Source organism: Salmo salar, chromosome 12 (genome assembly GCF_965601325.2).
Source record: "Salmo salar chromosome 12, fSalSal1, whole genome shotgun sequence".
NCBI lineage: Eukaryota > Metazoa > Chordata > Actinopteri > Salmoniformes > Salmonidae > Salmo > Salmo salar.
In genome coordinates, this window is record NC_138302.1 from 3,147,484 (window position 1) to 3,162,500 (window position 15,017).

Below are 15,017 nucleotides of genomic sequence, written 5' to 3' on the forward strand. Positions count from 1 at the left end.
CCACAGGACTCTAGACAGTGCCAACGAGGAAGACCACAGGTCTCTAGACAGTGCCAAAGAGGAAGACCACAGGTCTCTAGACAGTGTTAAAGAGGAAGACCACAGGTCTCTAGACAGTGAGGAAGACCACAGGCCTCTAGACAGTGCTAAAGAGGAAGACCACAGGTCTCTAGACAGTGCCAACGAGGAAGACCACAGGTCTCTAGACAGTGCCAACGAGGAAGACCACAGGTCTCTAGACAGTGCCAACGAGGAAGACCACAGGTCTCTAGACAGTGCCAAAGAGGAAGACCGCAGGTCTTTAGACAGTGCCAACGAGGAAGACCACAGGTCTAGACAGTGCCAACGAGGAAGACCACAGGTCTCTAGACAGTGTCAACGAGGAAGACCACAGGTCTCTAGACAGTGCCAAAGAGGAAGACCACAGGTCTCTCGACAGTGCCAACGAGGAAGACCACAGGCGTCTAGACAGTGCAAAAGAGGAAGACCACAGGTCTCTAGACAGTGCCAACGAGGAAGACCACAGGTCTCTAGACAGTGCCAACGAGGAAGATCACAGGCATCTAGACAGTGCTAAAGAGGAAGACCACAGGTCTCTAGACAGTGCCAACGAGGAAGACCACAGGTCTCTAGACAGTGCCAACGAGGAAGACCACAGGTCTCTAGACAGTGCCAACGAGGAAGACCACAGGTCTCTAGACAGTGCCAAAGAGGAAGACCACAGGTCTTTAGACAGTGCCAACGAGGAAGACCACAGGTCTAGACAGTGCCAACGAGGAAGACCACAGGTCTCTAGACAGTGTCAACGAGGAAGACCACAGGTCTCTAGACAGTGCCAAAGAGGAAGACCACAGGTCTCTCGACAGTGCCAACGAGGAAGACCACAGGCGTCTAGACAGTGCAAAAGAGGAAGACCACAGGTCTCTAGACAGTGCCAACGAGGAAGACCACAGGTCTCTAGACAGTGCCAACGAGGAAGATCACAGGCATCTAGACAGTGCTAAAGAGGAAAACCACAGGTCTCTAGACAGTGCCAACGAGGAAGACCACAGGTCTAGACAGTGTTAAAGAGGAAGACCACAGGTCTCTAGACAGTTATGAAGACCACAGGTCTCTAGACAGTGCCAAAGAGGAAGACCACAGGTCTCTTGACAGTGTTAAAGAGGAAGACCACAGGTCTCTAGACAGTGAGGAAGACCACAGGTCTCTAGACAGTGCCAAAGAGGAAGACCACAGGTCTCTAGACAGTGTTAAAGAGGAAGACCACAGGTCTCTAGACAGTGAGGAAGACCACAGGTCTCTAGACAGTGCCAACGAGGAAGACCACGGGCCTCTAGACAGTGTTAAAGAGGAAAACCACAGGTCTCTAGACAGTGAAGAAGACCACAGGTCTCTAGACAGTGCCAATGAGGAAGACCACAGGTCTCTAGACAGTGAGGAAGACCACAGGTCTCTAGACAGTGCCAAAGAGGAAGACCACAGGTCTCTAGACAGTGAGGAAGACCACAGGTCTCTAGACAGTGCTAAAGAGGAAGACCACCGGTCTCTTGACTGTGCCAACGAGGAAGACCACAGGTCTCTAGACAGTGCCAACGAGGAAGACCACAGGCGTCTAGACAGTGTTAAAGAGGAAGACCACAGGACTCTAGACAGTGCCAACGAGGAATACCACAGGTCTCTAGACAGTGCCAAAGAGGAAGACCACAGGTCTCTAGACAGTGTTAAAGAGGAAGACCACAGGTCTCTAGACAGTGAGGAAGACCACAGGCCTCTAGACAGTGCTAAAGAGGAAGACCACAGGTCTCTAGACAGTGCCAACGAGGAAGACCACAGGTCTCTAGACAGTGCCAACGAGGAAGACCACAGGTCTCTAGACAGTGCCAACGAGGAAGACCACAGGTCTCTAGACAGTGCCAAAGAGGAAGACCACAGGTCTAGACAGTGCCAACGAGGAAGACCACAGGTCTCTAGACAGTGTCAACGAGGAAGACCACAGGTCTCTAGACAGTGCCAAAGAGGAAGACCACAGGTCTCTCGACAGTGCCAACGAGGAAGACCACAGGCGTCTAGACAGTTCAAAAGAGGAAGACCACAGGTCTCTAGACAGTGCCAACGAGGAAGACCACAGGTCTCTAGACAGTGCCAACGAGGAAGATCACAGGCATCTAGACAGTGCTAAAGAGGAAAACCACAGGTCTCTAGACAGTGCCAACGAGGAAGACCACAGGTCTAGACAGTGTTAAAGAGGAAGACCACAGGTCTCTAGACAGTGAGGAAGACCACAGGTCTCTAGACAGTGCCAAAGACGAAGACCACAGGTCTCTTGACAGTGTTAAAGAGGAAGACCACAGGTCTCTAGACAGTGAGGAAGACCACAGGTCTCTAGACAGTGCCAAAGAGGAAGACCACAGGTCTCTAGACAGTGTTAAAGAGGAAGACCACAGGTCTCTAGACAGTGAGGAAGACCACAGGTCTCTAGACAGTGCCAAAGAGGAAGACCACAGGTCTCTAGACAGTGTTAAAGAGGAAGACCACAGGTCTCTAGACAGTGCCAAAGAGGAAGACCACAGGTCTCTAGACAGTGTTAAAGAGGAAGACCACAGGTCTTTAGACAGTGAGGAAGACCACAGGTCTCTAGACAGTGCCAAAGAGGAAGACCACAGGTCTCTAGACAGTGCCAAAGAGGAAGACCACAGGTCTCTAGACAGTGTTAAAGAGGAAGACCACAGGTCTCTAGACAGTGTTAAAGAGGAAGACCACAGGTCTCTAGACAGTGAGGAAGACCACAGGTCTCTAGACAGTGCCAACGAGGAAGACCACAGGTCGGTAGACAGTACCAAAGAGGAAGACCACAGGTCTCTAGACAGTGCCAACGAGGAAGACCACAGGTCTGTAGACAGTGCCAACGAGGAAGACCACAGGCGTCTAGACAGTGTTAAAGAGGAAGACCACAGGTCTCTAGACAGTGAGGAAGACCACAGGTCTCTAGACATTGCCAAAGAGGAAGACCACAGGTCTCTAGACAGTGCCAACGAGGAAGACCACAGGTCTCTAGACAGTGCCAACGAGGAAGTCCACAGGCCTCTAGACAGTGTTAAAGAGGAAGACCACAGGTCTCTAGACAGTGAGGAAGACCACAGGTCTCTAGACATTGCCAAAGAGGAAGACCACAGGTCTCTAGACAGTGCCAACGAGGAAGACCACAGGTCTCTAGACAGTGCCAACGAGGAAGATCACAGGCCTCTAGACAGTGCTAAAGAGGAAAACCACAGGTCTCTAGACAGTGCCATCGAGGAAGACCACAGGTCTAGACAGTGTTAAAGAGGAAGACCACAGGTCTCTAGACAGTGAGGAAGACCACAGGTCTCTAGACAGTGCCAAAGAGGAAGACCACAGGTCTCTTGACAGTGTTAAAGAGGAAGACCACAGGTCTCTAGACAGTGAGGAAGACCACAGGTCTCTAGACAGTGAGGAAGACCACAGGTCTCTAGACAGTGCCAAAGAGGAAGACCACAGGTCTCTTGACAGTGTTAAAGAGGAAGACCACAGGTCTCTAGACAGTGAGGAAGACCACAGGTCTCTAGACAGTGAGGAAGACCACAGGTCTCTAGACAGTGCCAAAGAGGAAGACCACAGGTCTCTAGACAGTGTTAAAGAGGAAGACCACAGGTCTCTAGACAGTGAGGAAGACCACAGGTCTCTAGACAGTGCCAAAGAGGAAGACCACAGGTCTCTTGACAGTGTTAAAGAGGAAGACCACAGGTCTCTAGACAGTGAGGAAGACCACAGGTCTCTAGACAGTGAGGAAGACCACAGGTCTCTAGACAGTGCCAAAGAGGAAGACCACAGGTCTCTAGACAGTGTTAAAGAGGAAGACCACAGGTCTCTAGACAGTGAGGAAGACCACAGGTCTCTAGACAGTGCCAAAGAGGAAGACCACAGGTCTCTAGACAGTGTTAAAGAGGAAGACCACAGGTCTCTAGACAGTGAGGAAGACCACAGGTCTCTAGACAGTGCCAAAGAGGAAGACCTCAGGTCTCTAGACAGTGCCAACGAGGAAGACCACAGGTCTCTAGACAGTGTTAAAGAGGAAGACCTCAGGTCTCTAGACAGTGCCACCGAGGAAGGCCATAAGCCATCTCTGACCTGCACACTAAATCACTGCATTATATTGCTTTGCACTCAGTTCGTCCTCCTGTCCTTTCTCTCAGCTCTCAGTGAGACTGATGTTAACGTTGTCCTCTAGTCCCTGTGTTTCTGCGATGTGTGTGTGTGTGTGTGTGTGTATACTACTTACCCCTGTGCCGTCTGAGAGAACAGGGTCAAACAGGCTATCAAGGTAACGATCCATCCCTCTCTGGGGCTCTGAGTCTGGAGAGAGGGTGTATACAAGAGAGATAAAACAATTCAGTCTTCATGTGATCAAGACGAGAACAAGAGAACGAGAGAACGAGAGAGAGAGACAGAGAGACAGAGAGACAGAGAGAGAGAGAGAGAGAGAGAGATAGAGAGAGAGAGAGACAGAGAGACAGAGAGACAGAGAGACAGAGAGCGAGACAAAGAGAGAGAGAGACAAAGACTTCATTATTTTTGAACTTCTGTGAGTGTAATGTTAATTGTTAATTTTTATTGTTTACTCAACTTTTGTACATTATCTACTTCACTTGCTTTGGCAATGTAAACATATGTTTCCCATGCCAATAAATCCCCTTGAATTGAATTGAAATGAGAAAGAGAGAGAGAGACACAGAGAGAGAGAGACAGAGAGAGAAAGAGACAGAGAGTGAGAGAAAGAGAGACAGAGAGTGAGAGAAAGAGAGACAGAGAGAGAGATAGAGAGAGAGAGACAGAGACATAAACAGGGAGAGAAAGAGACAGAGAGACAGAGACAGAGAGAGTTGATATGAAGTCAGACTTCACAATGAAAACAAAGGAGTGTATATAATACCAGTCAACAGTGTGGACACCTCCTCATTCCAGGGTTTTTATTTATTTTTAACTGTTTTCTATATTGTAGAATAATAGTGAAGACATCAAAACTGTGAAATAAGACATATGGAATCATGTAGTAACCAAAAAAGTGAGGAGGGAGAGGAGGAAGGTGAGGAGGAAGAGGGAGAGGAGGAAGATGAGGAGGAAGAGGGAGAGGAGGAAGATGAGGAGGAAGAGGGAGAAGAGGAAGATGAAGAGGGAGAGGCGGAATATGAGGAGGAAGAGGGAGAGGAGGAAGATGAGGAGGAGGAAGGTGAGGAAGATGAGGAGGAAGAGGGAGCAGAAAGAAGAGAAGGAAGAGGGAAGATGAGGAAGATGAGGAGGAAGAGGGAGAGGAGGAAGAGGAGGAGGAGGAAGGTGAGGAAGAGTAGGTGGAGGAAGATGAGGAACATGAGGAGGAGGAGAGCGAGATAGTGTGTACCGTGTCCGTAGAGCGCCCCAGAGCTGTGTCTGCTGGTAGTGTTCATGGAGGAGGGTCTGGACTGGCTTTCATCTGGTCCAAACCCACGGCCCATCAGGCTACTGCTAACACACACACACCGGGGTTAGAACCAACAGACTACTGATAACACACACACCGGGGTTAGACCCAATAGGCAACTGTTAACACACACACCGGGGTTAGAACCAACAGGCTACTGCTAACACGAACACACCAGGGTTAGAACCAACAGGCTACTGCTAACACACACACTGGGGTTAGAACCAACAGGCTACTGCTAACACACACACACCAGGGTTAAAACCAACAGGCTACTGCTAACACACACACCAGGGTTAGAACCAACAGGCTACTGCTAACACACACACCAGGGTTAGAACCAACAGGCTACTGCTAACACACACACCAGGGTTAGAACCAACAGGCTACTGCTAACACACACACCAGGGTTAGAACCAACAGGCTACTGCTAACACACACACACCAGGGTTAGAACCAACAGGCTACTGCTAACACACACACCAGGGTTAGAACCAACAGGCTACTGCTAACACACACACACCAGGGTTAGAACCAACAGGCTACTGCTAACACACACACACCAGGGTTAGAACCAACAGGCTAATGCTAACACACACCAGGGTTAGAACCAACAGGCTACTGCTAACACACACACCAGGGTTAGAACCAACAGGCTACTGCTAACACACACACCAGGGTTAGAACCAACAGGCTACTCCTAACACACACACCAGGGTTAGAACCAACAGGCTACTGCTAACACACACACACCAGGGTTAGAACCAACAGGCTACTGCTAACACACACACCAGGGTTAGACCCAACAGGCTACTGCTAACACACACACCAGGGTTAGAACCAACAGTCTACTGCTAACACACACACCAGGGTTAGAACCAACAGGCTACTGCTAACACACACACACCAGGGTTAGAACCAACAGGCTACTGCTAATACACACACCAGGGTTAGAACCAACAGGCTACTGCTAACACACCAGGGTTAGAACCAACTGGCTACTGCTAACACACACACCAGGGTTAGAACCAACAGGCTACTACTGCTAACACACACACCTGGTTTAGAACCAACAGGCTACTGCTAACACACACACCAGGGTTAGAACCAACAGGCTACTGCTAACACACACACACCAGGGTTAGAACCAACTGGCTACTGCTAACACACACACCAGGGTTAGAACCAACAGGCTACTGCTAACACACACACACTGGGGTTAGAACCAACAGGCTACTGCTAACACACACACACCAGGGTTAGAACCAACAGGCTATTGCTTACACACACACCAGGGTTAGAACCAACAGTCTACTGCTAACACACACACACACCAGGGTTATAACCAACAGGCTACTGCTAACACACACACCAGGGTTAGAACCAACAGGCTACTGCTAACACACACACCGGGATTAGAACCAACAGACTACTCCTAATACACACACCAGGGTTAGAACCAACTGGCTACTGCTAACACACACACCAGGGTTAGAACCAACTGGCTACTGCTAACACACATACCAGGGTTAGAACCAACAGGCTACTGCTAACACACACACACCAGGGTTAGAACCAACAGGCTATTGCTTACACACACACCAGGGTTAGAACCAACAGTCTACTGCTAACACACACACCAGGGTTAGAACCAACTGGCTACTGCTAACACACATACCAGGGTTAGAACCAACAGGCTACTGCTAACACACACACACCAGGGTTAGAACCAACAGGCTACTGCTAACACACACACCAGGGTTAGAACCAACCAGTACTACTGAACAGACAAGTAGACAAGGAAAGTGATATCACACTGTTTAGGTTAGTGTGTAGTGTAGTGTAGTGTAGTATAGTGTGTAGTGTAGTGTGTAGTGTAGTGTAGTGTGTAGTGTAGTGTAGTGTAGTGTAGTGTTTAACGTACATGCTAGTCGTGAGCCTGCTGGGGTCCTGTGCTGATACGACAAAGTAGTTCTTCTGTTTGGAAAAGTCAGTCGGCAACTCCAGGTCTGAGATCAGGTCAAACACGTAGTCGCCGCCCTCCAGCTCCACCCACTGGGACGGTTCCCGTAGCAACACGGACCAGCCCCGCCCACCCTCAGACACACCGCTGCAGACAGAGAGAGAGAGAGAGAGACAGAGAGAGAGAGACAGAGAGGTAGAGACAGAGAGGTAGAGACAGAGAGGTTAAGAGAGAGAGGGAGAGAGAGAGGGAGAGAGAGAAAGAGAGGTAGAGAGGTAGAGAGGTAGAGAGAGAGAGGTAGAGAGAGAGGTAGAGAGAGAGGTAGAGAGAGGTAGAGAGAGGGAGAGAGAGAGGGAGAGAGAGAGAGAGAGAGAGAGAGAGAGAGAGAGAGAGAGAGAGAGAGAGAGAGAGAGAGAGAGCCCTAGGTTTCAACCCAGTGAGCAAATTATCACATGAAGAAGCTGGACCACAACAGGCTCTAAACAACCCCTGGATCTCAGAGCAGGTGAACAGTAGCAGGACACCGCTAACTAACTAAACAACCCCTGGATCTCAGAGCAGGTGAACGGTAGCAGGACACCGCTAACTAACTAAACAACCCCTGGATCTCAGAGCAGGTGAACGGTAGCAGGACACCGCTAACTAACTAAACAACCCCTGGATCTCAGAGCAGGTGAACGGTAGCAGGACACCGCTAACTAACTAAACAACCCCTGGATCTCAGAGCAGGTGAACGGTAGCAGGACACCGCTAACTAACTAAACAACCCCTGGATCTCAGAGCAGGTGAACGGTAGCAGGACACCGCTAACTAACTAAACAACCCCTGGATCTCAGAGCAGGTGAACGGTAGCAGGACACCGCTAACTAACTAAACAACCCCTGGATCTCAGAGCAGGTGAACGGTAGCAGGACACCGCTAACTAACTAAACAACCCCTGGATCTCAGAGCAGGTGAACGGTAGCAGGACACCGCTAACTAACTAAACAACCCCTGGATCTCAGAGCAGGTGAACGGTAGCAGGACACCGCTAACTAACTAAACAACCCCTGGATCTCAGAGCAGGTGAACGGTAGCAGGACACCGCTAACTAACTAACTAAACAACCCCTGGATCTCAGAGCAGGTGAACGGTAGCAGGACACCGCTAACTAACTAAACAACCCCTGGATCTCAGAGCAGGTGAACGGTAGCAGGACACCGCTAACTAACTAACTAAACAACCCCTGGATCTCAGAGCAGGTGAACAGTAGCAGGACACCGCTAACTAACTAAACAACCCCTGGATCTCAGAGCAGGTGAACGGTAGCAGGACACCGCTAACTAACTAAACAACCCCTGGATCTCAGAGCAGGTGAACGGTAGCAGGACATCACTAACTAACTAACTAACTAACCCCTGGATCTCAGAGCAGGTGAACGGTAGCAGGACACCACTAACTAACTAAACAACCCCTGGATCTCAGAGCAGGTGAACATTAGCAGGACACCAGCAGTTACCATACACTCACATGTGCTGTAAGATGTCTCTGGCCAGGACCTCTCCAGTGGTCCATGAGTGTAGTAGACACAGGAAGGACACGCCTGAAATATGGGGAACATTCAGAACCCTTCATAGTAATTCATAAACCTTCATAGACATTCATAACCATTCATAGACATTCATAACCAATCATAGACATTCATGACCCCTCATAGACATTCAGAACCCTTCATGGACATTCAGAACCCTTCATAGACATTCATTAACCTTCATATACATTCAGAACCATGCATAGACATTCAGAAACATTCATAGACATTCATAACCATTCATAGTCATTCATAACCCTTCATAGACATTCAGAACACATCATAGACAAAGACACTACAGATACAGACACAGAAACAGATACAGATACATTGTAACAGTGTAGTACGGTGTATTGTCCTGACCAGTGTATCTGTAGTACGGTGTGTTGTCCTGACCAGTGTATCTGCAGTACGGTGTATTGTCCTGACCAGTGTATCTGTAGGACGGTGTGTTGTCCTGACCAGTGTATCTGCAGTACAGTGTATTGTCCTGACCAGTGTATCTGCAGTACAGTGTATTGTCCTGACCAGTGTATCTGTAGTACGGTGTGTTGTCCTGACCAGTGTATCTGCAGGACGGTGTATTGTCCTGACCAGTGTATCTGCAGGACGGTGTGTTGTCCTGACCAGTGTATCTGTAGTACGGTGTATTGTCCTGACCAGTGTATCTGCAGGATGGTGTATTGTCCTGACCAGTGTATCTGTAGTACGGTGTGTTGTCCTGACCAGTGTATCTGTAGTACGGTGTATTGTCCTGACCAGTGTATCTGCAGTACGGTGTGTTGTCCTGAACAGTGTATCTGCAGGACGATGTATTTTCCTAACCAGTGTATCTGTAGTTCGGTGTATTGTCCTGACCAGTGTATCTGTAGTACGGTGTATTGTCCTAACCAGTGTATCTGTAGTTCGGTGTGTTGTCCTGACCAGTGTAACAGTGTATCTGCAGGACGGTGTATTGTCCTGACCAGTGTATCTGTAATACGGTGTATTGTCCTGACCAGTGTATCTGCAGTACGGTGTATTGTCCTGACCAGTGTATCTGTAATACGGTGTATTGTCCTGACCAGTGTATCTGTAATACGGTGTATTGTCCTGACCAGTGTATCTGCAGTACGGTGTATTGTCCTGACCAGTGTATCTGTAGTACGGTGTGTTGTGCTGACCAGTGTATCTGCAGTACGGTGTGTTGTCCTGACCAGTGTAACAGTGTATCTGCAGGACGGTGTATTATCCTGACCAGTGTATCTGTAGGACGGTGTATTGTCCTGACCAGTGTATCTGCAGGACGGTGTGTTTTCCTGACCAGTGTATCTGCAGTACGGTGTATTGTCCTGACCAGTGTATATGCAGGACGGTGTGTTTTCCTGACCAGTGTATCTGCAGTACGGTGTATTGTCCTGACCAGTGTATATGCAGGACGGTGTGTTTTCCTGACCAGTGTATCTGCAGTACGGTGTATTGTCCTGACCAGTGTATCTGCAGGACGGTGTGTTGTCCTGACCAGTGTATCTGTAGTACGGTGTACTGTCCTGACCAGTGTATCTGCAGTACGGTGTATTGTCCTGACCAGTGTATCTGCAGGACGGTGTGTTGTCCTGACCAGTGTAACAGTGTATCTGTAGTACGGTGTATTGTCCTGACCAGTGTATCTGCAGTACGGTGTATTGTCCTGACCAGTGTATCTGCAGGACGGTGTGTTGTCCTGACCAGTGTAACAGTGTATCTGTAGTACGGTGTATTGTCCTGACCAGTGTATATGCAGTACGGTGTATTGTCCTGACCAGTGTATCTGTACTACGGTGAATTGTCCTGACCAGTGTAACAGTGTATCTGCAGGACGGTGTGAGCCATCTTGCGATTGGCCGTCCATTCCAGCAGACATGGAGGGTAGGTCCGGGAGACGTGGTAACCGTGGTAACCGTGGTAACCCAGTGACGTCCTCTGCATGGACTGGAGTATACGGTGTTGACACAGACAGTCGTATCCTACTGGACCGTAGTCTGAGACGAATCTAACACACACACACACACACATACACAAACAGACACACACACACACACACACACACACACACACACACACACACACACACACACACACACACACACACACACACACACACACACACACATATATATACACACACACGACACAAACACACACACACACACACACACACACGACACACACAGAAAGAGGACATCATAACACTTTCCAAATATGAAAACATTTACAGCAATACTCGTGTGTGTGTGTCTGTGTGTTTGTGCGTGTGTGTATTAATGTGTGTGTGTGTGTGTGTGTTTTATGTGTGTGTGTATATGTGGGTGTATGTGTGTGTGTGGATCATGTGTGTGTGTGTTTGTGTATCGTATGTGTGTGTGTGTGTGTGTGTTTGTGTGTGTGTGTGTGTATCATGTGTGTGTTTTTGTGTATCATGTGTGTGTGTGGTTGTGTATCGAATGTGTGTGTGTGTGTGTGTGTGTGTGTGCGCGTCTTACTTGAGCAGGTATTTTTCCAGCCGCTGCGACGGAGGGAAGGATGAGAGACACGCGGACAGGAGAAGCCAACCGCGTTCCGAGTTCTGAGGGTTGACGTTTCGCCACACTTGATTGGCTACCTGCGCCAGGATCTCGTCTCGGAGGCCCCGATTGGCCAGTCCTTTCTGGATGATGTAGTTGCCAAACAGGTTCTCCTGAGCTCCGTTCAGATCGGGGTCCCCCATGAACCTCAGAATCTAGAACATGAGAACACAGAATAGACCATGTTACAGTACGGTTCCGGAGCGGTGGTTCCCAACTAGGGATCCTATGAACCCTGGGGTTCCTAACCTATCCACAGGGGGGGGGGGGGGGGGTGTGTGGTACATGAGAAGACTCATGAGCCCATAGGCCTGCTGGGAAAATGGAGTGGGTTACTCAGGGCAGAGCAAACTTCAAGTTGGTGGTACTGAGCGTAGTTTTACAATAGAGAGGGTTCTAAAGGTGGAGTTTTAAAGGTGGCTTCTAAACGTGGGTTCTACAGAGGGTTCTAGATCGTAGTGTTCCATAAAGAGGGTTCTAAAGGTGGGTTCTACAGAGGGTTCTAGAGCGTAGTGTACCATAGAGAGGGTTCTAAAGGGGGGTTCTACAGAGGGTTCTAGAGCGCAGTGTTCCATAGAGAGGGTTCTAAAGGTGGGTTCTACAGAGGGTTCTAGAGTGTAGTGTTCCATAAAGAGGGTTCTAAAGGTGGGTTCTACAGAGTGTTCTAGAGCATAGTGTACCATATAGAGGGTTCTAAAGGAGGGTTCTACAGAGGGTTCTAGAGCGTAGTGTTCCATGAAGATGGTTCTAGAGGTGGGTTCTACAGAGGGTTTTAGAGCGTAGTGTTCCATGAAAAGGGTTCTATAGGTGGGTTCTACAGAGGGTTCTAGAGCGTAGTGTACCAGCATGAAGACTTCCACCGCTGGCTGATTCAGTTCCTCGTCCACTCGGGTCAGAGAGCGCTCCAGTGGAGCAAACAACATCCCAAACAAGGCTTCCTAAACACATCAACAACATGGATTCACCACCAGCTGAACACTGAGCTCAACAACAACATGGATTCACCAGCTGAAGACTGAGCTCAACAACAACATGGATTCACCAGCTGAACACTGAGCTCAACAACAACATGGATTCACCAGCTGAACACTGAGCTCAACAACATCATGGATTCACCAGCTGAACACTGAGCTCAACAACAACATGGATTCACCACCAGCTGAACACTGAGCTCAACATCAACATGGATTCACCAGCTGAACACTGAGCTCAACATCAACATGGATTCACCAGCTGAACACTGAGCTCAACAACAACATGGATTCACCAGCTGAACACTGAGCTCAACAACAACATGGATTCACCAGCTGAACACTGAGCTCAACAACAACATGGATTCACCAGCTGAACACTGAGCTCAACAACAACATGGATTCACCACCAGCTGAACACTGAGCTCAACATCAACATGGATTCACCAGCTGAACACTGAGCTCAACAACAACATGGATTCACCAGCTGAACACTGAGCTCAACAACAACATGGATTCACCAGCTGAACACTGAGCTCAACATCAACATGGATTCACCAGCTGAACACTGAGCTCAACAACAACATGGATTCACCAGCTGAACACTGAGCTCAACAACAACATGGATTCACCAGCTGAACACTGAGCTCAACAACAACATGGATTCACCAGCTGAACACTGAGCTCAACATCATCATGGATTCACCAGCTGAACACTGAGCTCAACAACAACATGGATTCACCACCAGCTGAACACTGAGCTCAACAACAACATGGATTCACCAGCTGAACACTGAGCTCAACAACAACATGGATTCACCAGCTGAACACTGAGCTCAACAACAACATGGATTCACCACCAGCTGAACACTGAGCTCAACAACAACATGGATTCACCAGCTGAACAGCTCATCATCAAACACAGGTTTTATTAAAGGTGTGTTCTCACCCTGAAGATGGTCCTGATGTAGTGAGTGATGAGGTAGTTGTTGATGTCTAGCGGCAGAGTCAGCTGAGTATCCACCTGGACCATAGGGGCTTGGACCAGAGCTAGACACTGAGAGTGGAGCTCCCTGCCACCTAGACACACAGAGAGACGTGAGGAGATGGACCAGAGCTAGACACTGAGAGTGGAGCTCCCTGCCACCTAGATACACAGAGAGACGTGAGGAGATGGACCAGAGCTAGACACTGAGAGTGGAGCTCCCTGCCACCTAGACACACAGAGAGACGAGAGGAGATGGACCAGAGCTAGACACTGAGAGTGGAGCTCCCTGCCACCTAGACACACAGAGAGACGTGAGGAGATGGACCAGAGCTAGACACTGAGAGTGGAGCTCCCTGCCACCTAGATACACAGAGAGACGTGAGGAGATGGACCAGAGCTAGACACTGAGAGTGGAGCTCCCTGCCACCTAGACACACAGAGAGACGAGAGGAGATGGACCAGAGCTAGACACTGAGAGTGGAGCTCCCTGCCACCTAGATACACAGAGAGACATGAGGAGATGGACCAGAGCCAGACAGCGAGATGTGAGGAGCTGGACCAGAGCTAGATCGAGAGACGTGAGGAGCTGGACCAGAGCTAGACAGAGAGACGTGGGGAGCTGGACCAGAGATTGACAGAGAGATGTGAGGAGCTGGACCAGAGCTACACAGAGAGATTTACATTTTAGTCATCCAGAGCTACTTACAGTAGTGAATGCATACATTTCATATTTTTTTTTTCCGTACTGGTCCCCCGTGGGAATCAAACCCACAACCCTGGCGTTGCAAACACCATGCTCTACCACCTGAGCCACACGGGACCCGAGATGTGAGGAGCTGGACCAGAGCTAGACAGAGAGATGTGAGGAGCTGGACCAGAGCTAGACAGAGCGATGTGAGGAGCTGGACCAGAGCTAGACAGAGAGATGTGGGGAGCTGGACCAGAGCTTGACATAGAGACGTGAGGATATGGACCAGAGCTAGTGTGTTATTCAGGATAATGACCTACCTGCGGTAGCCTGCAGCAGAAACCCCAGCTCAGCAGGGATGGGCAGAGTTGTAACGTTTACCACCTCTCTGTTGGCTCGCTCCTACACAGAGGGGTTAGAGGATAGAGGTTAAGGGGTCAGTCAAGGGTTCAGATCTTAGCTAGGGTGACGATATCTCAGGGAATGTCAAACAGGAAGGGAGATTTAAAACAGGAATGAGTGAAGTAACATAGGATCATATCCTCTCTTGGGCAGGGGGCAGTACTTTCACCTCTGGATGAAAAGCGTGTCCAAAGTAAACTGCCTGTTACTCAGGCCCAGAAGCTAGGATATGCATATATTTCATAGATTTGGATAGAAAACACTCTAAAGTTTCTAAAACTGTTAAAATGATGTCTGTGAGTATAACAGAACTGAAACCCTGAGGACAAATCATCCAGGGGAAAAAGAAATTGAGGTCATAGAAATTTATTGGAAAATTC

At 49.0% G+C, this 15,017-nt stretch overlaps 1 protein-coding gene across 1 annotated transcript in view; it reads right to left on the reverse strand.

Moving 5' to 3' along the window:
• LOC106592580 (unconventional myosin-XV) overlaps window positions 1–15,017 on the reverse strand; it is a 274,787-nt gene that overhangs the window by 105,497 nt on the left and 154,273 nt on the right. The window contains exons 23-31 of the mRNA XM_045692035.2: window positions 14,552–14,637; window positions 13,509–13,632; window positions 12,431–12,526; window positions 11,508–11,743; window positions 10,821–11,017; window positions 8,946–9,018; window positions 7,398–7,583; window positions 5,414–5,517; window positions 4,298–4,371 (exon numbers count right to left, since the gene is read on the reverse strand). Coding sequence (XP_045547991.2) covers window positions 4,298–4,371; window positions 5,414–5,517; window positions 7,398–7,583; window positions 8,946–9,018; window positions 10,821–11,017; window positions 11,508–11,743; window positions 12,431–12,526; window positions 13,509–13,632; window positions 14,552–14,637 — 1,176 coding nt within the window. The remainder of the gene's footprint in view (window positions 1–4,297; window positions 4,372–5,413; window positions 5,518–7,397; window positions 7,584–8,945; window positions 9,019–10,820; window positions 11,018–11,507; window positions 11,744–12,430; window positions 12,527–13,508; window positions 13,633–14,551; window positions 14,638–15,017) is intronic.